Source organism: Aotus nancymaae, unplaced genomic scaffold (assembly GCF_030222135.1).
Source record: "Aotus nancymaae isolate 86718 unplaced genomic scaffold, 86718_ANA_hifiasm-v0.15.2.pri h1tg000028l, whole genome shotgun sequence".
NCBI classification, from domain to species: Eukaryota; Metazoa; Chordata; class Mammalia; order Primates; family Aotidae; genus Aotus; species Aotus nancymaae.
In genome coordinates, this window is record NW_026988441.1 from 2,266,226 (window position 1) to 2,291,466 (window position 25,241).

The window sequence follows — 25,241 nt, forward strand, 5'->3', positions numbered from 1 at the left end:
CTCACGAGCACTCCAGTCCTCTCCCAGCCCTAAGCCCTCTCTCCTGAACTCTATCCCTTCTCTTCCAGAATTCACTCCTGAATTCTAGTTATCCTTTCCCATGAGCTAGGACCTCCCATGCCCATCAGTCACTCATCTGCCCCCTCAAACTCACTCCCATGCGGTCTAGAGTCCTCTCCCAACTATATTCTCCAGTTCCTACTGTGGGCTCTGGTCTTTTCCCTGAGATAATCCTATCCTCAGGCCAGAACCATCTTAAGACAACTCCGAGGTCTCTCCCCTGAGTCTGTGTCCTCAACTCCCCCAGAACTGTCAGAGGTGCTGGAACCAAAGCAACTCCATTTTGAGTGCAGCCTAGGAAAATGAGGCTGAGACTTGCTGGGCTGCATTCTGAGAAATTCAGGCATTCCTAGCCTCTGATGTTTACAGTTTCGGGAACAAGTTAATAATGGTTACTGAGAGCAGACCCAGACTTGGGAGTGTCCACATATCCTGATACCTGGAGAGCAAAGGCATTCCTAATTTTGCTTTAAAGATAGTATCAATTCTTGCAAAAACAGTAATTAAGAAAAGTAACCCTTTATCATAAACCCTTGTGGCAGAGCACATCTCCCCATACATATGCGGGTAGAGGTATTCCTCCTTGTACTTTCGGAAGCATCTTACTCTGTCTAGGGAGCAGCTGCCCTTTCACCACTTTTTCTGTTTTTGAGACGGAGTCTCCCTCTGTCGCTCAGGCTGGAGTGCAGCGGCTCCATCTCTGCTCACTGCAACTCTGCCTCCCGGGTTCAAGTGATTCTCCTGCCTCAGCCTCTGGACTAGCTGGGATTACAAGCATGTGCCACCATGCCTGGCTAATTTTGTTTTTATAGTAGAGATGGGGTTTTACCATGTTGGCCAGGCTAGTCTTGAACTGACCTCAGGTGACCCACCTGCCTCGGCCTCCCAAAGTGCTGGGATTACCAGTATGAGCCGCCGCACCCGGACCCACCAGTTTACTTTTTTTTTTTTTTTTAATGTATTTTTTAATTTTTTCCTGTAGTGATTTGTGAGACATTTTACTTTCTTAATAACCTTGTTTTCGCTTTGCACAGAGGACTTGTCCTAAAATCTTACCTGTGCGAGATCCAAGAACCCTCTCTTGGGGTCTGGATCGGCAACCCTTTCCTGTAACAACTCTCCTCCGGGTGCTGACCCCTTCCCCAGGACCAGTCCACTGCCTCCCTCCCGTCCTGTCCCTGCTCTGGGGCACCGCCAGGATTTGGCAGAGGTCCAGTCTGCTGGCGCTGTTCCTTGAAAAGGTTGTGTCTGACCATCCAACAAAGAGACCTGCGCATCTTTGATTTTATTTATTAATATTTTTGATTGACAAATAATTGGATTACACTGATTGAGTAGAACGTCATGTTCTGATGCATGTACACAATGTGGAATGATTAAATCAAGCTGATTAACACGTCCATCACCCTGCTTCCTTCTCCTTTTTCTCTGTAGGGAGACATCTGAAATTTACTTTGTTACTGTGACTAATTGAATCATTCTGGTCTCTGCCTAGAGGGTCAGCACGTTGTGGCTGTACTCTACATTTCCTTGAGGAGCAATGACATTGAAGACTTTTTCACTTGTTGACTGGCCATTTGCTGATCTTCTCTTGTGATGTGCTTAAGTTTTCTCCCCTTTAAATTGATTTGTTTTTTAAACGTGAGGGATTCTTTATATTTTCCACGGTTCCTTTGTCTGGTGTAGTAGATTAAACATCTTCTTCCAGTCCTGTTTCTTGTCTTTTCTCTATCTTAACCACATCATTTGATGAACAGAATTTTGTACTTTTGCTGATGAAGTCTAACAACTTTTTACGTCTGCTGTGTTTTGCCTACTAAGAAATCATTGCATAACTCAAGGTTGTGACAATAATCTCTTAATGGTTTCTTCTAGAAGATCAACAGTCTTTTCCAGACTCCCTGCACCCACACGGCATTTTCTTGAAAAAATAACTAATGGCAATACTAATGGTAGTAATGATCATAAAAACAACAATAGTTATTTATTGAACTTACAAAATATTCCAGTTACACTTTCAAAGACTTTACATGTACCAAACATTTAATTTCCAGTTTCCACAACAGCAGTCTCGGGTAGATGTGATTATCCTTATATACAAATAATGCACATGGTGTTCACATGGCAGACAATTCACAGGGGTAGAGAGCCTTTAGCCCATGTCTCACAGGGAAGAGGGTGGGGGATGTTGGGGATAACTGATAGAGTGGGTGCCATGACTAAAGGCTTTCTCACGTGTTACATTAGCAGAGTTATTCCACAGATGCCATGGAATAAAGACAGGATGGTATTGGTAGTCTTTATGTATTCATTAAACTAACCTACACAATAAAAACGTTTACACCAAGAACACAATCATTAAGAATTAAGAAAAAGTGATTTTTCCACTCTTCAAATTCGCCTCTAGAATGACTTCTGATATGCTGTAAGCACAAGAGTGAGCAGTGGGCTTGGCACGGTGGCTCAGGCCTGTAATCCCAGCACTTTGGGAGGCCAAGGCGGGAGGATCACCTGAGGTCAGGAGTTTGAGACCAGCCTGGGCAACATGGTGAAACATGTCTCTACTAAAAATAAAAAATTTGCCAGGCATGGTGGTGCCTGTAATTCCAGCTACTGGGGAGGCTGAAACAGGAGAACTGCTTGAACCTGGGAGGCAGAGGTTGCAGTGAGCCAAGATCGCACCACTGCACTCCAGTCTGGGCAAGAATGAGACTCTGTGTCAAAAAAAAAAAAAGATCAGTGAAGGCTTTCCTATGTTTGACAGTATCATGAATTTTTCTCATGTTGAGGAAGGCATGAATGTAGTCTAGAGGCCTTCATACGTTCTTTGTACAGAAGCCTCCTCTCACCTGAGGGGGCTACGTTCCAAGACACCCAGTGGGTACCTGAAACCATAGATAGTACTGACTGTGTTTCTTTCCTGTACATATATACAATACTATATACTACATTTTTTCCTGTACAAACATATCTAAAGTTTAATTTATAAATTAGGCACAGTAAGAGATTACCAACAATAACTAATAAAATAGAACAATTGTAACAATATGCTGTAATAAAATTATGTGAACATATCTCTCTCTCCCAAAATATCTTATTGTCATGTAGCTCTTAGCAACCTCGGTATACATTTTTTTCCCTTTTCCTTATTGAGAACTTTTACCTTTTCATTTAAAAGGAAGCACTTTGTGGCTTCTCTTTGGCATGTCCGAATAACCAGCATCACTACCCTTGCTCTTTGGGGCCACTGTTAAGTGAAGTAAAGATTACTTGAGCACAAGCACTGTGATGCCATGATAGTCGATCTGATCACCAAGGCGGCTACTAAGTGACTAGCAGGGTGGCAGCATATACAGCGCAGATGTGCTGGACCAAGGGGCGAGTCACATCCCTGGCTGCTTGCAGCAGGACAGCAAGAGATATCATCACGCTACTCAGAAGGGCACACCATTTGAGCCTTACAATTTATTTCTGGAATTTTCCATCTAGTATTTTTGAACTGCAGTTGACTGCGGGTAACAAAACGTGGAGAGCGAAACCAAGGATAACAGCGGGCGGCTGTGTTAAAAGGGCAATTCAACTGTTGTGGATCCTCTGATGTTCTCGGAGGAGGTTTAGCTGGTGACACGCCTTCCCACATTCCTTACATTCGTAGGATTTTGGCCCACTGTGTGTTTTCTGGTGCTGTGTAAGCTGATGGCCATGACTAAAGCTCTTCCCACATTCGGAACACCCGTAGGGCTTCACCCCGGTATGAATTCGCTCGTGTTTCACAAGGCTCGAGCCGTAAATGAAAGCCTTCCCACACTCCTTACATTTATATGGGGTTTCGCCCGTGTGGATTCTCTCGTGCTGAGTGAGATGATAGCCACAATTGAAGGCCTTCCCACATTCTGTGCATTTGTACGGCTTCTCGCCCGTGTGTATCCTCTCATGCTTCACAAGGCTGGAACCCCAGCGAAAGGCCTTCCCGCACTCCTTACACTCGTGGGGCTTCTCACCGGTATGGATCTTCTGATGCTGAGTAAGGTAATTTACTCGAGTGAAGGCCTTCCCACATTCTTGACATTCATAGGGTTTCTCACCTGTGTGAATTCTTTTATGCTGAATGAGGCTTGAGCCACAAATAAAGGCCTTCCCACAGTCTTTACATTCGTAAGGCTTCTCCCCACTGTGAATTCTCTTGTGCTGAATGAGTTTGTAGACGCGGCTAAAAGTCTTCCCACAGTCTTTGCACTCGTAGTCTTTCTCCCCAGTGTGGAACCTCTGGTGCTGGGTGAGCTCGTCGCCACGCCGGAAGGCCTTGCCACAGTCTTTGCATTCGTAGGGTTTCTCCCCAGTATGAATTCTTTTATGAATAACGAGGCTTGAGCCCCATCGAAAAGCCTTCCCACAGTCTTTACATTCGTACGGCTTCTCCCCGGTATGGATTTTCTGATGTTGGGTAAGCTGATTGCCCCATCGGAAGGCCTTCTTACATTCTTTACATTCATAAGGTTTCTCACCAGTATGGATTTTCTGATGTTGACTAAGTTGATAGCCACGGCTAAAGGCCTTCCCGCAATCCTTACATTCAAAGGAATTCTCCTTATGATGTCTCTGATGGGATCTGGGAGGGGTGCCTTCTCTAGTAGTGGGCCTTTTCACACAATTGATGACCATTCGATTGACATACCTGCCTCTTGAGCGCTGTGGTCTTTCAGGCGTACCTTCATATATCCAGCTATGGCCAAGGGACTTACTTCTTCTATCTGAATTCCTTCTGGAAACGCATATTTCATGAAGGCTTTTTTCTGTAGGTAAATTCTTAGTCTCATAGGCTGACTCCAAATCTGGAAAAAAAGAATATTTTGTTTCCTTTAGAGGGACACAAGCACAAATAAACCTAATCACAAGCCAAAAACTCTTCTAATAGAAAGAAAATTATCCAGTAGAATAAATGTGAATCACCCAGGGCTCTTATTCAATGTAGATTCTACTTCTGGCACCATGATACTTAATAAGAATTAATCAGAGACATTTGTTCTAAAGTGAAACATGAAAAAGGTCCCCCCGGGCGCGGTGGCTCACACCTGTAATCCTAGCACTTTCGGAGGCCGAGGTGGGTGGATCACCTGAGGTCAGGAGTTCAAGACCAGCCCAGCCATCACAATGAAACCCCATCTTAAAAAAAAGAAAAAAGAAAAAAGAAAAAGATCCCGACAGTCCCATGATTTCCTATATCTATTATTTCCTATTTTGATGATGAAAACATGTATTTGTAGATGATGTGATGATGTACTTGGAAAACAAAAGAAAACCAAACATAGAAGTAGTGTAACAAAACAATGTGCAGTTGGATAGCTGTGTGTAAAGCATTCTGAAACTGATACACACATATGTTGGCAATATTATTAAAAGTAACTGGGTAAAGGGCCGGGAGTGGTGGCTCATGCCTGTAATCCCAGCATTTTGGGAGGTCAAGGTGGGCAGATCACTTGAGGTCAGGAGTTTGAGACCAGCCTGGCCAACATGGCAAAACCTTGTGTCTACTAAAAGTACAAAAATTAGCCAGGCGTGGTGGTGTGTGCCTGTAATCCCAGCTATTCAGGAGTCTGAGGCAGGAAAATCGCTTGAACCAGGGAGGCGGAGTTTATGGTGAGCCGAAATTGTGCCACTGCACTCCAGCCTGGGTGATAGAATGAGACTCTGTCTCAAAAAAAAAGGTAACTGGGTAAAAGGATACAACATTCAAAAGCAAGAAAAAATATAATTTACAAGACTAAAAAAAAAATGTAAAAAAAAAATGATATGGAAAACTTTGGAATTTGAGCATCAATAAGGAAGCTAACAGCAAAGGACTGAGAAACATCTAACATTTAAATCTACGAGTTCATAATGATACTACAAAATGTTCAATGGCCAGCTTTGGAGCATGCTAGGAAACCAGTCCTTTATAATAAAAACTGACAACTGGCTAAGTGCAATGGCTCACACCAGTAATCCCAGCACTTTGGGAGACTGAGGTGGGTGGATTACTTGAGCTCAGGAGTTCAAAACCAGCCTGGGAAACAGTGAAACCCTATCTCTATTAAAAAAACACAAAAATTAGCCAGGCATTGCACCTATTGTCTCAGCTACTCAGGAAGCTGAGGTGGGAGGATGGCTTGAGTCCAGGAAGTCAAGGCTGCATGAAGCCCAGACTGCATTACTGCACTCCAGCCTTGGTGGCAGAGTGAGACCCTGTTTCAAAAATAAATAAATAAATAAAAAGAGAGAGAGAAAGAATACAGTATAAAAACTGACAAAGAAAAAGAACAAAGTTTTATCCTTCTTATCCAATATGAGCAGTGCCACTGCAGAAGCAATTAGCAGATGGAACAAACTTTCTCTTTAAATTATGACAGCTAATAAATGAAGGAGCAGTGATAAGCGAGCAGCAATTGAACCCACAGTGTAATGAATTGTAAGCACTGTCAATGACTAACTGCCAACAGCAAAGAGCTATAATCAGGTATTAGGTGCTTTATGGTGGAGGAACATTAACAGCACCCAGAAAGCAGGACTGCCAACACCTACATATAAGAAAAGGCAAACAGGCACTTAAAGCGAGGCTAACCAACTTTCAGGAATGATAAAGAACAGAGGATGGCCGGGCGCAGTGACTCATGCCTGTAATTTCAGCACTTTGGGAGGCTGAGGTGGGTGGATCACGAGGTCAGGAGTTCGAGACCAGCCTGGCCAACATGGTGAAATTCCGTCTCTACTAAAAATACAAAAATTAGCTGGGCACGGTAGCACGTGCCTGTAATCCCAGCTACTCAGGAGGCTGAGGCAGGAGAATCACTTGAACCCGGAAAGCGGAGGTTGCAGTGAGCCAAGAATGCGCCATTACACTGTAGCCTGGGTGACAGAGTAAGACTCTGTCTCAAAAAAAAAAAAATGAACAAAGAATGATGTCATCTATACCCTTGCTACTAAAGGTGTGGCCCACAGACCAGCAGCACCAGCAACACATGAGATGGGGTTAAATAAGAAAGGAAAAACAAGGTGACAGGGACACGGGGTGAAGATCTTTCTTTCCCAGTGGCTTTGGGCTTAAACCTTTGTAGAGAGCTTCTCCGACACCTCAGGGTACCCCTGCTCCCTGCCCAGCGGGGACGCTCTTTGTAAGGATGGCTGACGGGCTCTCACTTTCCTTTGTATGGTGGTCTTGTCTTTTCCCTCACAACATCAAGTTTCATTCCCTTAATTCTATAAGACGGTGCAGCTGGCTTAGAAATGATATGCTCTGCTTTAAAAAAGACAAAAAAATGCCAGAGGATGTAGACCTTAAGGAAGAATTTCAAGCTCAAAAATTAAAAGAAGAAATTATTTTTATTTTCTTGATACAGTGTCTTGCTCTGTCGCCCACGCTGGAGTGCAGAGGCACAATGTCAGCTCACTGCAGTCTCTGCCTCCTGGGTTCCAGTGATTCTCCTGCCTCAGCCTCCTAAGTAGCTGGGATAACAGACACAAGCCACTGTGCCTGGCTTAATTTTTTCTATTTTTCTGTAGAGACAGGGTTTCATCACGCTGCCCAGGCTGATATTGAACTCCTGACTTCAGGTGATCTGCCCACCTCAGCCTCCCAAAGTGCTGGGATTACAGGCGTGAGCCACTGCGCCTGGCCTCAAAATCTTTTGATTGAGCATTAATCAAATTTATTAACAACCAGAAATCAAAATGCTATTGAACTGGGTGTGGTGGCTCACGCCTATAATCTAAGCTCCTTGGTAGGCCGAGGTGGGTGGATTGCTTGAGCCCAGGAGTTGGCAACGTGGTGAAACCCCATCTCTACCAAAAAAAAAAAACCCCAAAAATTAGCTGGGTTTGTAGTGTGCGCCTGTGGTCCCGGCTACTCAGGGAGGATTGCTTGAGCCCAGGAGGTTGAGGCTAGAGTGAGCCATGATCACACCAATGCACTCCAGCCCGTGTGACAGAGTGAAAAACAAAAACTTATTAAAAAAAAAAAAAGAAATGTTATTGATAAAGGTTTCATAAAGAGAAAGGAATAAAAAACAGGAAACCAGAGAGGTAGGGAAAAGATCTTATTTTTTTATGTATGAATGTATCTTTTTTATTTTATTTTATTTATTTATGTATTTTATTTTATTTTTTTTGAGATGGAGTCTCGCTCTTGTTACCCAGGCTGGAGTGCAATGGCGTGATCTTGGCTCACCGCAACCTCTGTCTCCTGGGTTCAAGCAATTCTCCTGCCTCAGCTTTCCGAGTAGCTGGGACTACAGGTGTGTGCCACCATGCCCAGCTAATTTTTGTATTTTTAGTAGAGACGGGGGTTTCACCATGTTGACCAGGATGGTCTCGATGTCTTGACCTCGTGATCCACCCGTCTTGGTCTCCCAAAGTGCTGGGATTATAGGCGTGAGCCCCCATGCCTGGCCTTTTTTATTTTATTTTATATATATTTTTTGGTTATCATAGACATCTGAGCTCCAATCACAATGAATGTATGTATGTATATATGTATGTATTTATTTTTCTGAGATGGAGTCTTGCTCTGTTGCCCAGGCTGGAATGCAATGCCACCATCTGAGCTCACCGCAACCTCTACCTCCTGGGTTCAAGCAATTCTCCTGCCTCAGCCTCCCAAGTAGCTGGAATTACAAGCGTGCACCACCATACCTGGCAAATTTTTGTATTTTCAGTAGAGACAAGGTTTCACCATGTTGGCCAGGCTGGTCTTAAACTCCTGACCTCATGATCTGCCCATCTTGGCCTCCTAAAGCATTGGGATTACAGGCGTGAGCCACTGTACCGGCTTTATTTTTTATTATTTTTGAGACAGAGTCTTGCTCTGTCACCTAGGTTGGAGTGCACTGGCATGATCTCGGCTCACTGCAATCTCCGCTTCCCGGGTCCAAACAATTCTCCTGTGCCAGCCTCCAAAGTAGCTGGGATCACAGGCGGGCACCACCATGGCTGGCTAATTTTTAATTTTTTAATTTTTTTTTTTTTGTAGAGATGGGGTTTCTCCATGTTGGTCAGGCTGGTCTTGAACTCCTGACCTCAGGTGATCTGCCTGCCTCAGCCTCCCAAAGTGCTGAGATTATAGGCATGAGCCACTGCACCCGGTCCCAGCTAATTTTTTATATTTTTAGTAGAGATAGGGACGAGCCACTGCACCCGGCCGAGAAAAGGTCCTATTTTAAGTTTCTGTAGGCATTATGCCTGCAGGCAAGTGGAATATGACAGCTGGCAGCATGGAATCTGGGGCCCAGAACTGTTAGATTCAATTCTAGCTTCTGCTCCGTCTGACCACCCCACTTTGTGCCTCAGTATCCTCATCTCCAAAATAGACAACGATTGCGCCGATGTCATCTGCTTGTGAGAATGAACTGGTATGCACTCACACACACAGTGCTTAGAACACTGCATGGCACAGAGCAAGCAATACATATATATAGCTTACATGTATTTATATATATATTTCTTACGTGTGTGTTTAAATAAATATATATATATACATATATTTAGTGATGGGGGTCTTGATCTGTTGCCCAGCCTGGAGTACAGTGCGATCATAGTGAACTGCAGCCTTAAACTCCTAGACTGAAGTGATCCTCCTGCCTCAGTCTTCCGAGTAGCTGGGATTACAGGCAGTGTCACCATAGATGGTTTAGCTATTAATATCGTTGTTATTTTGCTAGAAGAAAAATAAGTTTCCAGAGATGTTTACAAGATACTGTCATTCAATGTTTAACTCAAAGTTCAGGGACTGTAACTTTCAACCTCACTTCAGGTATGACATATAAGAAATGAAATATGGCTGGGCACGGTGGCTCACGCCTGTGATCCCAGCACTTTGGGAGGCCGAGGTGGCTGGATCACAGGGTCAGTAGTTCGAGACCAGCCTGGCCAACACAGTGAAACCCCGTCTCTACTGAAAATACAAAAACATGGCAGGCACCTGTAATCCCAGCTACTCGAGAGACTGAGACAGGAGAATCACTTGAACCCGTGAGGTGAAGGTTGCAGAGAGCCAAGACCGCCTCACTGCACTCCAACCTGGGCAACAGAGTGAGACTCTGCCTCAGAAAAAAAACAAAAAAGAAATGAAATATGCTCACTCTGGTTTTACACAAATTCTGTTTGTCTAATCTACTCTATTTCAAGCACATAGGCTGGCTCACTGGAACAAGTCGGGGCACTGTGTCCACATGTTTTCCCTAGAGGTAGGTCCCTAGAGTACCACAGATCACCAACCGTAATTTGGGTATAAACATAATATTATAGGACAAACTGGTTCCTTTGAAGATGGTCATGAAATAAATATCCCAGAATTCCAACTCACTCCATGGACATTAGGAAGAGAGCTGATTACAGGGGAGCCCGACAAAGGTGGGAAGATAACTGATGGATGTGAGAGGAAGGTGTGTGATGCTCATGGCCACACCAGTAAGACTCAACACACTCCTTGGGAACAGGAAGAAGAAATTCAACTAGTTTCTTGAGAGATGGTCCTGACATTCACAGTGGAGAGCTGATATTCCAGGAAGCAGTCTAGGTTATATGGGGTGTGCAACTCACCCAGTGAGACCACGTTACTGTAGTTCTCCAGCATCACATCCCAGTACAGGTCCCTCTGAGCAGAGTTCAGACAGGCCCACTCCTCCTGAGAAAAGTCTATGGCTACGTCGGCGAATGTCACCAAACCCTGAAACAGAAACCCACATATGCGGGATGACGTGAAAGGAAACAGCTTCCAGCTGAAGGAGACGAGAGGCCACCCTTATGCTAAATATCCTGCTAGTAAAAAAGAAAAAAAAAAAAAGAGGCCACTCTCTGGGTAGGCTGAGCACCGTGAGTAGACTGAACGCTTGTGGCACAGGCAGGGGGTGGTGAGGACATCAGCGTAACTGTGATGGAAGCAGAATACCTGCATGTCGCTCAAAAGCCCTGCCACTGCAGAGAAAATGACGTGTACTATGCATAATCCTCCGTTAGTCAAACCAAACCTGCCAGGAAGTGGATCAAACAATCAAGTTTTCTTCCTGTTTACAAGCAGTGTCGGCCGTGCATGGTGGCTCACGCCTGTAATCCTAGCACTTTGGGAGGCCGAGGTGGGCGGATCACCTGAGGTCAGGAGTTCAAAACCAGCCTGGCCAACATGGAGAAACCCCATCTCTATTTATTTTTAAAAATAAAAAAAATAAAAAATAAATAAAAAAACAAGCAGTGTCTGCTACGTGCCTGTCATAAAGTTCTCAACAAGTGTGGGTTCCTACAGCATCTTTTTTTTTTAAGGGGGGAAAAATCAAGATTTTTTAGTTCAGAAATGCATGTTTAAATGTTTTCAAGCCTCAAGTTCATCATGCCAAACTACATTTTAAGCAGCCTTCCTTTTAAGCATTAAAAAAATTCCCACACAGGTAAGCCAGACTGTTTATTATAGTTATCCACTTAAATTGACCAAAATACCTAAGGCTTTCTCCAATTCTGGAGTATGTGATCATCTCCTACTTCCATACTAGAAGATCTTCACATTTGTTACCATCTACCAACCCCGATTTTTTTCTTTTTTTGACAAAGAGTCTTGCTCTATTGCCCAGACTTGGCTCACTGCAACGTCCATCTCCTGGGTTCAAGTAATTCTGCCTCAGCATCCCAAGTAGCTGGAATTACAGACACATGCCACCATACCCTGCTAATTTTGGTATTTTTAGTACAGATGAGGTTTTACCAGGTTGGCCAGGCTGGTCTGGAACACTTGACCACAAGCAGTCTGCCCACCTGGGGATCCCAAAGTGCTGGGATTACAGGTGTGAGCGACCGTACCTGGCCCTGTGTTCCTGATTTAGAGGATAAGAACGTCAGATTATTTGGAATCATCTTGCAGTCTGACAGGTCCATTCAATAATAAAATTTATCTTCCAGTTACCCCGGCAAGAACATGAGCTCTGTTCAAAGGTCCTAATCATAGCCCTATCTACTTCCAAAAGTCCCATGAAGCTTGGGATCTCAACACACACTAAGACTGACGCCAGCGAAGGAGCATCCCCTCCTATCTACGCAGAAAACAGATCAGTGGAGGATTTGTTTCTCATGTGGTCAAATGGGACCAACATATCTAACTAATCAAGCCATGGACTTCAGTATTTTCCTCAAAGGACTTTGTTACTTCACTGCTCTGACATTACTCTTGCTAAAAAAGTGAGTAATAGGACATACTAAGGTGCTCACTCATTTCCCAAAAAGGCAGATACGGAGCTACATGGCATTATCATTCACTAGAATAGAAAGAATCAGGAAATAGGTAATTATCAAGAGTTTGACCAGATAAAAGGCTTCAGATAAATCACAAGCATATGCACAAAACCCAAATATCATAGTTTAAGAAGGAAACAGAAATACACACTTACCTGGGCCATTGTTTTAGAATTGAACAACTGATCAGTCTTCTTGGGGTTTCCTCTGCAGAAGACACAAATTCCGAGAGGCTAGAGCTAGGGTGGAAAAAGAGACATTAAAACTAGGGACAGCCAGGCATGGTGGCTCACGCCTGTAATCCCAGCACTCTGGGAGGCCAAAGTGGGCGGATTACCTAAGGTCAAGAGTTCAAGACCAGCCTGATCAGCATGGAGAAACCCTGTCTCTACTAAAAATACAAAATTAGCCGGGCGTAGTGGCACATGCCTGTAATCCCAGCTACTTTGGAGGCTGAGGCAGAAGAATCACTTGAACTTGAACAAGAATCACTTGAACTGAGATCGCACCACTGCACTCCAGCCTGGGCAACAAGAGTGAAACTCCATCTCAAAACAAAAACAAAAACAGGTGCACCCTGGGTCCCCAAAGTGATATAATACGACCTTTTGGCTCCTCTGTCTTGGCTTCCCAAAACAAACGCATAACTGTGACATATCTGGGAAAAATTAAAGAGTATTATGGATCAAACCTAAATCAAGCTCTCAATGAAGCCTCAGGAAACCTAGCTGCACAAAGCAGAGGATGCTTTACTTTTTTTTTTTTTTTTTTTGTCTCAAAGACAGGCCCAGACAATTTAACAGAAGGATTTCGTTTCTGGCCAGCCCCCTATCGGGGACTGACAGGTGGGATGTAATAATGTATGTGGTCTTGCCCAAAAAGAAGTCTGGCCTTTGCCCTCTGCTTCTGAAAGGTAATCTGTATTATATCTACTAGAAATGTCTTTGTTTCTGATGGGGGCATCCATTTATCCCAACAAAGAGTCAGTATATTCAGAATTATCTGGTCATGAACCTGACATTAGTAGCTGTCCTCAGGATGATGTTCCATTCCTGGCACCTTTCTGAGTGTGTGACCTGGAATTCTCCACAGGCCTTGACCACAGGCTGCCTTGCACTTCTTCTGTTTAGTTTCCCTTGGTGGATTATAGACACTGTACAGGCAGCAGCTGAGTCCACTGAATCAGAATCTCATTCCAAGTACTAATAGCCACAGCATCTGGCATATTGTAGGCACTGAACAAATGTCTAATTTTGACTCAAAATTCCACATTCTGGAATTTATGACAAGGAAATAGCTACAGTAGTCTACAAATGCATGCCTAAGAATGTTAAAAAAAAAAAAAATAGGGCCGGGCGTGGTGGCTCACGCCTATAATTCCAGCACTTTGGGATTATAGGCACAAAGAGGGCAGATCATAAGGTCAGGAGTTCGAGACCAGCCTGGCCAATAGGGGAAACCCCATCTCTACTAAAAATACAAAAAAATTAGCCAGGTGTGGTGGTACATGCCTGTAATCCCAGCTACTTGGGAGGCTGAAGCAGGAGAACTGCTTGAACCCAGGAGGCAGAGGTTGCAGTGAGCTGAGATTGAGTCCTTACACTCCAGCCTGGGCAACACAGCAAGACTCCTTCTAGGGGTGGTAAAGAAAAAAAAAATGCCGGGTGCGGTGGCTCACGCCTGTAATCCCAGCACTTTGGGAGGCCAAGGCGGGTGGATCACAAGGTCAAGAGATCGAGACCATCCTGGTCAACATGGTGAAACCCCGTCTCTACTAAAAAATACAAAAAATTAGCTGGGCATGATAGCACGTGCCTGCAATCCCAGCTACTCAGGAGGCTGAGGCAGGAGAATTGCCTGAACCCAGGAGGCGGAGGTTGCGGTGAGCCGAGATCGCGCCATTGCACTCCAGCCTGGGTAATAAGAGCGAAACTCCGTCTCAAAAAAAAAAAAAAAAGCAACAATGAAAAAAATCCACCTTACAGAACCTATTCTGAGAAGATGCCAACTTGAAAACATTAGTAAGAGGGTGAATCTTTTTTTTTTTTTTGAGACAGTTTTGCTCTGTTGCCCAGGCTGGAGTGCAGTGGTGCAATCTTGGCTCACTGCAGCCTCTGTGATTCTCCTGCCTCAGCTTCCTGAGCAGCTGAGACTATAGGTGTACACCACCACACCCAACTAATTTTTGTATTTTTAGTAGAGATGGAGTTTCACCATGTTGGCCAAGATGGTCTCGATCTCCTGACCTCAATCAAGATCTGCCTGCCTTGGCATCCCAAAGTGCTGGGATTGCAGGCATGAGCCACCGTGCTTGGCGTGAATCTTGTGTTCTATGTGAAATGAAAGATACATGTGAACATTTTTAACTATGGTCATCTTATTCATTTATCTTGCAAATGTTACTTATACAGTCCATATTTGTTACTTGTATCTGTAACCTTGCTAATGCTATCCGGAAAGCCCATATTTGTAAGACAACCAATGATTAATTCGCTTTTACCAGTGATTACTGTGATGTTCTGGGAAAGAAACATGAAAATTCTAGAATCTCAAGTTTTTTGGTTTTTTATTATTTTTATTTATTTATTTATTTTATAGCTGCCCATCACTGATTTTTTTTTTTTTTTTTTTGAGATGGTCTCACTCTTTTTTTTTTTTTTTTTTTTGAGACAGAGTTTTCACTCATTACCCAGGCTGGAGTGCAATGGCGCGATCTCGGCTCACCGCAACCTCCGCCTCCTGGGTTCAGGCAATTCTCCTGCCTCAGCCTCCTGAGTAGCTGGGATTACAGGTACGCACCACCGTGCCCAGCTAATTTTTTGTATTTTTAGTAGAGACAGGGTTTCACCATGTTGACCAGGATGGTCTCGATCTCTTGACCTCGTGATCCGCCCACCTCGGCCTCCCAAAGTCCTGGGATTACAGGCGTGAGCCACAGCGCCCGGCCCAAGAAGGTCTCACTCTTTTACCCAGGCTGGATGGCAGTAAGTAGCCTTAACTCACTGCAGCTTTAACCTCCTGGACTGTAAAGAATCCTCCCACTTCAGCTTCCTAAGTAGCTGGGACCATAGGCACACACCATTCACACCTGGCTAATTTTTAAATTTTTTGGAGAGATGGGGGTCTCACTATATTGCTCAGGCTGGTCTCAAACTCCTGGCCTCAAGCAATCCTTCCACCTTAGAATCTCTAATTTTAAAGGCTGTCTTTCTTGATAATTTGCTGCCATGGATTAGATTCAAAACTAGATTTAAAGATCTCTGGTGTATTTACATGATTAATTAGCAAGATTCCATGCTCCAGAAAGAAAATACATACATGGGTAAAGGCAAAAAGGAGGACTAGAAACATTAATTACAAAAACAAGGACGAGAAACAGTAATTACCTCTGGATTGTAATTATGGGTAATTTAGAGACTTTTCTCTAAGAGCTCCTTAGGGACTAATTTTTTTCCCCCAAGCAGGCCTGCATTAATTCCATTATAAGAAATTTAACAAGATAGTCTCAAATTAAAAAAAAAAAAAGCAAACGCAAACCTAAGTATAGGGGAGAAGGCACACTGTAGTCGTTAAGGAAACTCTGCACAGATAGGCCTGCCTCTCAAATGTGTGTATGTGTGTGGTGTGTGTACATATATTTTGAGACAGGGTCTCACTCTGTCGCCACTGGAGTGCAATGGCATGAACATAGGTTAGAGCAGCTTCAATCTCCTTGGTTCAAGTGATCCTCCCACCTCAGCCTCCCTAGTAGCTGGGACCACAGGTGCACATGCCTGGCTAACTTCTGTATTTTTGTAGAGATGGAATCTTGTCATTTTGCCCACCTCTCAATATGTCTCTTTGGTAATTCCAGTACTTTCAAATGTGTTACCTTGCATGGCAAAGGAAAATTAAGGTTGCAGATGGACTTAAAATTGCTAATCAGCTGACTCTTAAGATAGGGAAGATTATCTTTATTTTTTTACTTTTTATTTTATTTTTATAATAGAGACAAGGTTTCTCCATGTTGATCAGGCTGGTCTCAAACTCCCGACCTCAGGTGATTCAAGTTGGTCTTGAACTCCGGACCTCAGGTGATCCACCCACCTCAGCCTCCCAAAGTGATGGGATTACAGGTGTGAGCCACCACGCCCAGCCGGGAAGATTATTATTATTATTATTTATTTATTTATTTATTTTGAGACAGAGTCTCACTCTGTCACCCAGGCTGGAGTGCAATGGCACGATCTCGGTTCACCGCAAACTCCGCCTCCTGGTTTCAGGCAATTCTCCTGCCTCAGCCTCCTGAGTAGCTGGGATTACAGGCACGCACCACTGTGCCCAGCTAATTTTTTGTATTTTTAGTAGAGACGGGGTTTCACCATGTTGACCAGGATGGTCTCAATCTCTTGAACTCATGATCCACCCGCCTCAGCCTCCCAAAGTGCTGGGATTACAGGTGTGAGCCACCGCGCCCGGCCCCGAAGATTATCTTAAAGTTATCCCAGAAGGCACAATGTAATGACCAGAGTCCTTAAAATTAGAAGAGGAGGTGGGCCAGGCACAGTGGCTCATGCCTGTAATCACAGCACTGAGGTTGGGAGTTTGAGACCAGCCTGTCCAACATGGAGAAATCCTGTCTACTAAAAATACAAAATTAGCCAGGCGTGGTGGCGCATGTCTGCAATCCTGGCTACTCAGGAGACTGAGACAGGAGAATTGCTTGAACCTGGGAGGCGGAGGCTGCAGCGAGCCAAGATCGCGCCATTGCACTCTAGCCTGGGCTTTTTGCTCTTTTTGAGCAAAACTCCAACTTAAAAAAAAAAAGAAAGAAAAGAAAAGCCAGGTATGGTGGCTCATGCCTGTAATTCCAGCACTTTAGGAGGCTGAGGTGGGCAGATCATGAGGTCAGGAGTTCAAGACCAGCCTGGCCAATATCATGAAATACCACCTCTACTAAAAATACAAAAATTAGCTGGGCGTGGTGGTGGGCACCTGTAGTCCCAGCTACTTGGGAGACTGAGGCAGAAGAACTGCTTGAACCCAGGAGGCGGAGGTTACCATGAGCCAAGATCGTACCATTGCACTCCAGCCTGGGCCACAGAGTGAGACTCTTTCTCAAAAGAGGGGTAAAAAAAAGAAGAGGAGGGTCAGGGGAAGAGATGTGAAGATGCAAGTAGGGTCAGAGTGATGTGATGGAAAAAGGACCAGGCTTTGGTGATGGAAGAAGGGGTCATGAATTAAGGAGCATGGGCAAAATCTAGAAGCCAGCAAAAGCAAGGACGCAGAATACCTCCTGGAGCCTCCAAGCACAAGCACCTCCTAGAGCCTTGCCAACACCCTGGTTTTAGCCTAGTGAGTCTCACTTCAGACTTCTGACCTCCATGATAGTAAGATAATATATCTGTGTTGTATTAAGCTAATAATCTATAGTAATTTGTTAAAGCAGCAAAAATAAACTGATGTAAGGCCTAATATTGAAAAAAATAGTGTCGGCTGGGTGTGGTGGCTCATGCCTATAATCCTAGTACTTTGGGAGACTGAGGTGGGTGGATCACCTGAGGTCAGGAGTTCAAGACCAACTTGGTCAACATGATGAAACCCCATCTCTACTAAAAATACTAAAGATTAGCTGGGCATGGTGCTGGGCACCTGTACTCCCAGCTACTCAAGAGGCCTCAGGCAGGAGAATCACCTGAAACTAGGAGACAGAGGTTGTAGTGAGTTGAGATTGCACCACTGTACTCTAGCCTGGCCAAGAAGAGCAAAACTCTGTCTCACAAAAAGAAAACACAGTATCTCTGAAACAGGCATAATCTTCCTGTTCTGGAACCTCCTTTCACTGTGTCTTGGTAATACAATCAGATCCTGTGATATAATTGTGTGTATGTATATGTGTGTATATATGTGGGTGTGTATATATGTGTGTATCTATATGGTGTATGTATATATGTGTGTGTATGGTGTATATGTGTATATATGTGTAGATGTGTATATATATGTAGGTGTGTATATACATGTAGGTGTATATATAGTGTATGCATATATGTGGTGTGTGTGTATGCGCATGTATATGTGTGTGAATATGCATGTATATATGTGCGTATATATGTAGGTGTGTATATATGGGGTGTATGTGTATGGCATGTATATATGTGTGTATATGTAGGTGTGTATATTGAGATGTGTGTACATGTGCATATAGTGTGTATATATGTCTGTGTATATGTGTGTATATATGGGGTATGTGTGTGTATATATGGGGTGTATGTGTCTGGCATGTATATGTGTGTGTATATGTAGGCATGTATATTATGAGGTGTGTGTATATGTGCATATGGTGTGTATATATGTGTGTATATGTATGCATATATGGGGTGTGTGTGTGTATATATGTAGGTGTGTGTATATGGGGTATGTGTGTATATATGGTGTGTGTATATGTCTGTGTATATATGTAGGTGTGTATACGTGTGTATATATGGGTGTATGTGTGTGTGTACATGTGTGTATATGTATATACGGGGTTTGTGTTTGTGTGTGTATGTTCTCGTCCATGGTTCCTGGCTCATAATTTCACATCCCTTGTTACAATCTTAATGTTAGGGCACTTTCGGCCTCAGAAGCAGGCCTCAGGAATGGAATCTGTCTCTCTGATCTTCTCTTGCCCTCCTTTCACCTGCCCAAAACATGACTCTAATATGACTGTGGGTCATAAGACCCTCACTCTAGAGAGGGTCCTGCCCCATACCTGTAGGAAGGAACACTGTACTGAGAAGCCAAAAAGAATCTAAACAGACGGGCCTTGCTGAGTTTCCCCACTCAGTCTATTAGCATTAGATCAACTCTATTTGTCCAAACACATTCTGACACAGTCATGCATGCTTCAGTCACACCTATCCAATGAAGTCTCCATAAAAGGCCTAACAAGACAGGGTGAGGAGAGCTTCTGGACAGTTGAACAAGAGGCAGCTGATAGGAAGGTACACAAGAACTCATCTATGTGCTGAAAAGGTGGCGCACCCTAGTCCCACGGGGACAGAAGCTCCTGTGCTTGGGACCCTTCCAACCCTAGCCTTACGTATCTCTTCATCAGGCTGTTGTCCATCAGTATCCTTTAAAATATCCTGTGTAATAAATGGCATACGTGTTTCCCTGAACTGAGTCAATCAAATAAATTAATAGAAGCCAAAAAGAATGTTATAAGAACCCAACCTGCAGATGGTAAACAAAATGTTCCAGAGGCCTGGTCTTGTGGCTGGTGGGGCGGAGTGGGGTAGTCTTGCCCACAACCTGTGGAATCTGATGCTATCTCCAGGTAGTCGGTGTCAGAACTGAACTGCAGGACACCCAGCTGGTGTCCACTACAGCTTACTTCTCCCACACATTTAGTCACAAAGCTTTTTTTTTTGAGACAGAGTCTTGCTCTATTGCCCAGGTTGGAGCGCAGTGGCATGACCTCGGCTCATCGCAACCTCCACCTCCCAGGTTCAAGTGATTCTCCTGCCTCAACCTCCTGAGTAGCTGGGATTACAGGTGTATGCCACCACACACAGCTAATTTTTGTATTTTCAGTAGAGACAGGGTTATCCCATATTGGCCAGGCTGGTTTCAAACTCCTGGCCTCAAGTGATCTACCCACCTCGACCTTCCAAAGTGCTGGGATTACAGGTGTGAAACACCATACCTGGCCAAGTCTCAAAGTTTTCTGTGTTGACTACCGTTGTGGTGTGAGAGAAGAAAAATGAGTTGGTTTCGTACACACTGACCCTGAGCACAATACCATGCCTAAATAGCCTCTGAAGACACTCAATAAACTAAGTATTTTATTCCTAAGTTCCTATATTGAAATTCTGTTCCCTAGTGTGATGGCATTAGGATATGGGCCTTTGGAAGGTGATTAGGATATGAGGGTGGAGTGCTCGGGAATAGGATTAGTGCCTTATAAAAAGGATCCCAGAGAGCAATCAGCTCCCTTTCTACCACATATGGACATGGCATGAGGGCGGCTGCCTGCAGCCTGGAAGAGGGCCTCACCAGAGCCTTCTTGTACTGGCACCCTGCTCTCAGACTTCCAGCCTCCAGAACTGTGAGAAATAAATGCTTGCTGTGGCCAGACACAGTGGCTCACGCCTGTAATCCCAGCACTCTGGGAGGCAGAAGTGGGAGGACTGCCTGAGCTCAGGAGTTTGAGACCAGCCTGGGCAACATGGCAAGACCTTGTCTCTACAAAATATTTAAAAATTGGCTGGGTGTGACACCTCACACCTATAAGCAGATTGCTTCAACTCAGGAGTTCAAGACCAGTCTGGGCAAATGGTGAAATACCGTCTCTACCAAAAAAAAAAAAAAAAAAAGAGCCAGGTGTGGTGGCTCACACCTGTAGGTAGTCCCAGCTACTCAGAAGTCTGAGGTGGGAGGAGGGAGGATGGCTTGAGCCCAGAAGGCAGAGGTTGAAGTGAGCTGAGATCATGTTACCTGCACTCCAACCTGGATGAGGAAGCCAGACTCCATCTCAAAATAAAAATAAAAACACACAGCCACCTGTGGTGGCACATATCAGTAGCCCCAGCTACTTGGGAGGCTGAGGTTGGAAGAATGCTTGAGCCCAGAAGGCTGAGGTTGCAGTCAGCTATGATCACGCCACCGCACTCCAGCCTGGATGACAGAGTGAGACCTTATCTCAAAAACAAAACAAAAACAACAAAAAAGGCCCAATGCAGTGGCTTACAGGCCAAGGTGGCAGGATAGCTTGAGCTCATGAGATCAAGACCAGCCTGGGCAATGCAGGGAGACCCTGTCTCTTAAAAATAAATAAATAAATAAATAAATAAAGCTTGCCCTTTTACCCACACAGTCTATGGTATTTTGTTATAACAGACTGAATCAACTAACACAAGAATTAAGAAGAGTGTAAAATAGAAGACAGGCTGGATGCAGTGGCTCACGCTTATAATCCCAGCACTTTGGGAGGCTGAGGCGGGTGAATCATCTGAGGTAAGGAGTTTGAGACCAGCTGGGGCAACATGGTGAAACCCAGCCTCTACTAAAAATATGAAAATTAGCCGGATGTGGTGGTACATGTCTGTAATCTCAGCTACTGGGAGTCTGAGGCAGGAGAATTGCTTGAACCCGGGAGGCAGAGGTTGCAGTGAACTGACACCACACCACTGCACGCCAGCATGGGCAACAGAGTGAGATTCCGTCTCAAAAAAACAAAAAACAAAGAGAGAAGACAGTTTAGTACAGGAAATGTGCTTAATAAATGTGACCAGGCTGGGGCAGCAGCAGAGATGCTAGGGCTACAGGTTGCGCCGTCACACACACCTCTCTTCCTTCACTGAATACAACTGTCATGTTTGATAGGATAGTTACAAAATGTCTTATTCAATAGAATTTCTAGGTACTTTTGACACGTTCTGTTGTTTATAACTATTAGCAGTGCTTAATATTATGCCATATGCATTTTTCTTTCTTACGGCTATCTCTAAATTTACTTCTTGGTAGCTGCAGTGTATTCTATGAAATAAATATGGTATAATTACTTAACCATTTCAATCATCCTGAACAGTAATTGTGGTCAAGGTAACACAGTCCTTGATTCTCTATCAATGGTCTAAATGTCGTTGAGAAAGGTAAAAATTCTAAATGTCTTTCACGGCCTTCTTAATGCCATGGAATTACAGAATATCTCCTCGGGGAAAAAAAAGACACTGATAAACATACACGGTAAGTGTACATACAGTGATCCTTGGAAAGTTATAAATGGAGTTAAAAATCAGCTGGACCTGCCCAGGCATGGTGGCTCACACCTGTAATCCAGCACTTCGGGAGGCTCAGGTGGGTGGATCAACTGAGGCCAGGAGTTTGAGACCAGCCTGGCCAACATAGAGAAACCATGTGTCTACTAAAAACACAAAAATTAGCTGGGCGTGGTGGTAGAGGCCTTTAATTCCAGCTACTTGGGAGGCTGAGAGGGGAGAATCGCTTGAACCCAGGAGGCAGAGGTTGCAGTGAGAACAGACTGTGCCACTGCACTGTCTGGGCAAGAAGAACGAAATGTTGTCTCAAAAAAAAAAAAAAATCAGCTGGACCTGTAAGCACATGTCTATAGTCGCAGCTACTCAGGTGGGAAAGGAGAAAAAAATCCCTTGAGCCCAGGGGTTCAAGGTTACAGTGAGCTGTGATCACACCACTGTACTCCAGCCTGGGGAACAAAGGGAGACCTCATCTCTTTTCTTAAAAAAAAAACACAGAACAGCTTGTGCATGGTGGCTGATGCCTGTAATCCCAGAACTTTGGGAAGCTGCAGCGGGCAGATTGCTTGAGCTCAGGAGTTCGAGATGAGCCTTGGCAACATAGTGAAACCTGTCTCTACAAAAAACACAAAAATTGGTCCCAGCTACTCGGGAAGCTAAGGTAGGAGGATCACTTGAGGCCAGGAGGTTAAGACTGCAGTGAACTGTGATTGCACCACTGCACTCCAGCCTGGGAGACAGAGTGAGACCCTGTCTCAAACAAACAATCCCACAAAACAAAATGAAAACAAACAACACAAAAAATAGGACTTCAGGTTAAGGATTCCAGTTCTAGATCATTTAAAGCTGTGGTTCATTCTGTGGAAGGCCCTCAGGTTAAAGATAACAGTTTTAGACCATTTGAGGCTGTGGTTCATTTTGTGAACTTGTGAACACCCATCCCAGTTACCTTCCTATGTACGTTGCTCCTGATGTACAGACATCCAGACTTAGCACATAACAGCAGCACTCACTGCACACTTACACTCCGGGGTGCTGGTCTGTGGGTTTTATGCACGTCCATGCATTTCACCCTCCTCATAAGCCTATCTTCAGAAGGCTCAAAAAGCTAAGAGGCAGAAACAGGACTCAAATCTTGGTCACCTACATTTAATGTTTGGTCTTGTCTAATAAACACATATCATTTAATTTAAAAAAAAGAAAGGAAACTCACCTGAAAATTTAAGATGTTTAACGATTCGTCTTCCTCTTTGGGGATGCTTTTTCTGAAGGATGCTGGCCTAGGGGAAACAAAACCAGAAGGGTAAGTCATTACATCTTTCGGAAGGACAAGCAACATTAGAAAACACCTGGCATACCTAATGAAACCAATGAGAAATACGAGGCCCCGAGATGGGGTTTCTGAGATTCCTGAAGAGCACGCTGAGGTTACAGAGATGATGAAGCGCGGAACCGCCTCTCTTCTCTCCCCGTCTCCCACACCAGGGACCTGTCCGTCTACAAGAGAAACAATACTCCTGAGGCCACCATCTCCTGTCACTCAGGCGGCCTGCATGGAGAGCACGTCTGGCTCTGAAAGTGTCATCTCATGGCTGTTTCTCCCTTCTTGTTGGTGAATTTCCCGGCGGGGCTCAGGTGCTCTCCTCTCTCTGCAGCCCTTTTTCTCAGGCAGGTAGCGCTTGGTTAGAGGGTAGGCAGGGGCTGCAACAGCAACGCTGGAGCAACAGGTCGCGCTGTCACACACTCCTGCGCCACCCAGAAGGCCTGATCGCCCTTACCCAGTACAAGCCTGCACGGCTCAGCCTCACCACAGCACACGCTGTCCCGAGACACATGTGCGTCCCTCACGCCCACTAACGCCCAGCACGGCCATGCTGCCGGCCCCGCCACCCGACACCGTGCAAAGGCGCATCGGTGGGCCACTGCCCCCACAGAGCCTCCAAACTTACCTGGCAGAGCAGAGTCCCGGGGACGCACCAACGAGGTTCACAGGCGCGCCCTAAAGCCTCTGGAGCACCCCCGGGCGCCAGTTATGGGGAGAATCCGGCTGCGTTATCCCCAAACTCTCTCCAGCAAGTGCGTCACCGTCAGAAGCCAGGTGCCCGTCTCTCCTGGGAGCCACGCGCGCCAATCTCACCTGTGCGGACTGGCGGAGAGGCAGCAGCTGCGTCACCAGTGCAGACGCGCACCCGGCACGGCCCCCACGGCCCCCAATGACGCTCACGCGCACCCGTGTCACAGTTACGCGGACAGAGCCACCGCGTCAGCCTCGCACTCCCACGCAAGTGCGTCACACACTAGGTCCCACCACCTCTGGAGGCCAGTGCGCATGCGCATGCGCACCCCGGACCCGGGAAGAGCCTCGCGCACCCAGCGGTCAGAGCGCGCAGGCAGCAGCAGAGCCCGACACGCATGTGCACACAGATCCTGACACACATGGACACAGACTCCGACACGCATGTATGCATGCAATCGTGTGCGGTCACTTAGACCTTGACATGCATGTGCGGCCACACAGACCCCTACACGCATGTGCGCGTGCACCTTTCCTACCCCTTCCTTCCTTGGCCTCTCCCGAAGCCACAGGCACACACTGCGGTCCCCCAACCCTCATGCTCACGGCACCCCTGGATTCCTCCTGGGAAGGGAATGCCCCACTCAGGCCGAACCACACCGGGGCCTCCGGAAGGGGTAAGAGGCTTGAGGAGGACTCCGGACCGCGTCCAGGGAAACCAGAACCCCAAACCCCGTGTCCCAGCATGCAGCGCCTTAAACTCCTGGGAGAGGTGGGGCGGCCTCTGGGAAACGAAGTCCGGCATGGTCCCAGGCAGGGGTGGAGAGTGGCCGTGTCACCTCAGCTGGTACGTGTCTGGTGTCTGAGGGGGGCGATGCCGGGGAGCCATGGCTGTCCTCAGAAGGGTATCCTCTCCTAGCCCCTCTGGGGCATCACCTGGATTTCTCTGCAGGCCGCCAGCACAGGTTGCCCTGAGCTGCTATTCAGTGTCCCTTGCTTATTGGACTGTAAACAATATGCAGGCAGCAGTTATGCCTGGTTAGTCACACTCTCGGTCTAAATACTGTCACAGGGTCTACAAAATGTTGTGGGTACTTAACGAGTCTCATTTTGACTCAAAATTCCACTTTTTGGAATTTATGCCATGAAAATAGCTATAGTAGTACACAAATGTATGCTCAATT

General features: G+C 45.4%; 1 protein-coding gene across 3 annotated transcripts in view; it reads right to left on the bottom strand.

Moving 5' to 3' along the window:
* Window positions 1-1,334: 1,334 nt before the first annotated feature.
* The window catches only part of ZNF331 (zinc finger protein 331), a 62,877-nt gene continuing 38,970 nt past the window's right edge, over window positions 1,335-25,241 (bottom strand). Inside the window, exons 5-9 of one of the 3 annotated variants that reach the window (XM_064380891.1) lie at window positions 23,993-24,189; window positions 23,257-23,323; window positions 12,462-12,545; window positions 10,630-10,756; window positions 1,335-4,892 (exon numbers count right to left, since the gene is read on the bottom strand). In XM_064380891.1, the coding sequence (XP_064236961.1) occupies window positions 3,637-4,892; window positions 10,630-10,756; window positions 12,462-12,470 (1,392 nt within the window). In that variant the 5' untranslated portion in view covers window positions 12,471-12,545; window positions 23,257-23,323; window positions 23,993-24,189 and the 3' untranslated portion in view covers window positions 1,335-3,636. Of the gene's footprint in view, window positions 4,893-10,629; window positions 10,757-12,461; window positions 12,546-23,256; window positions 23,725-23,992; window positions 24,190-25,241 lie in introns of those variants that run through there. The other 2 variants (XM_064380890.1, XM_012477023.3) reach the window with 2 other exon arrangements.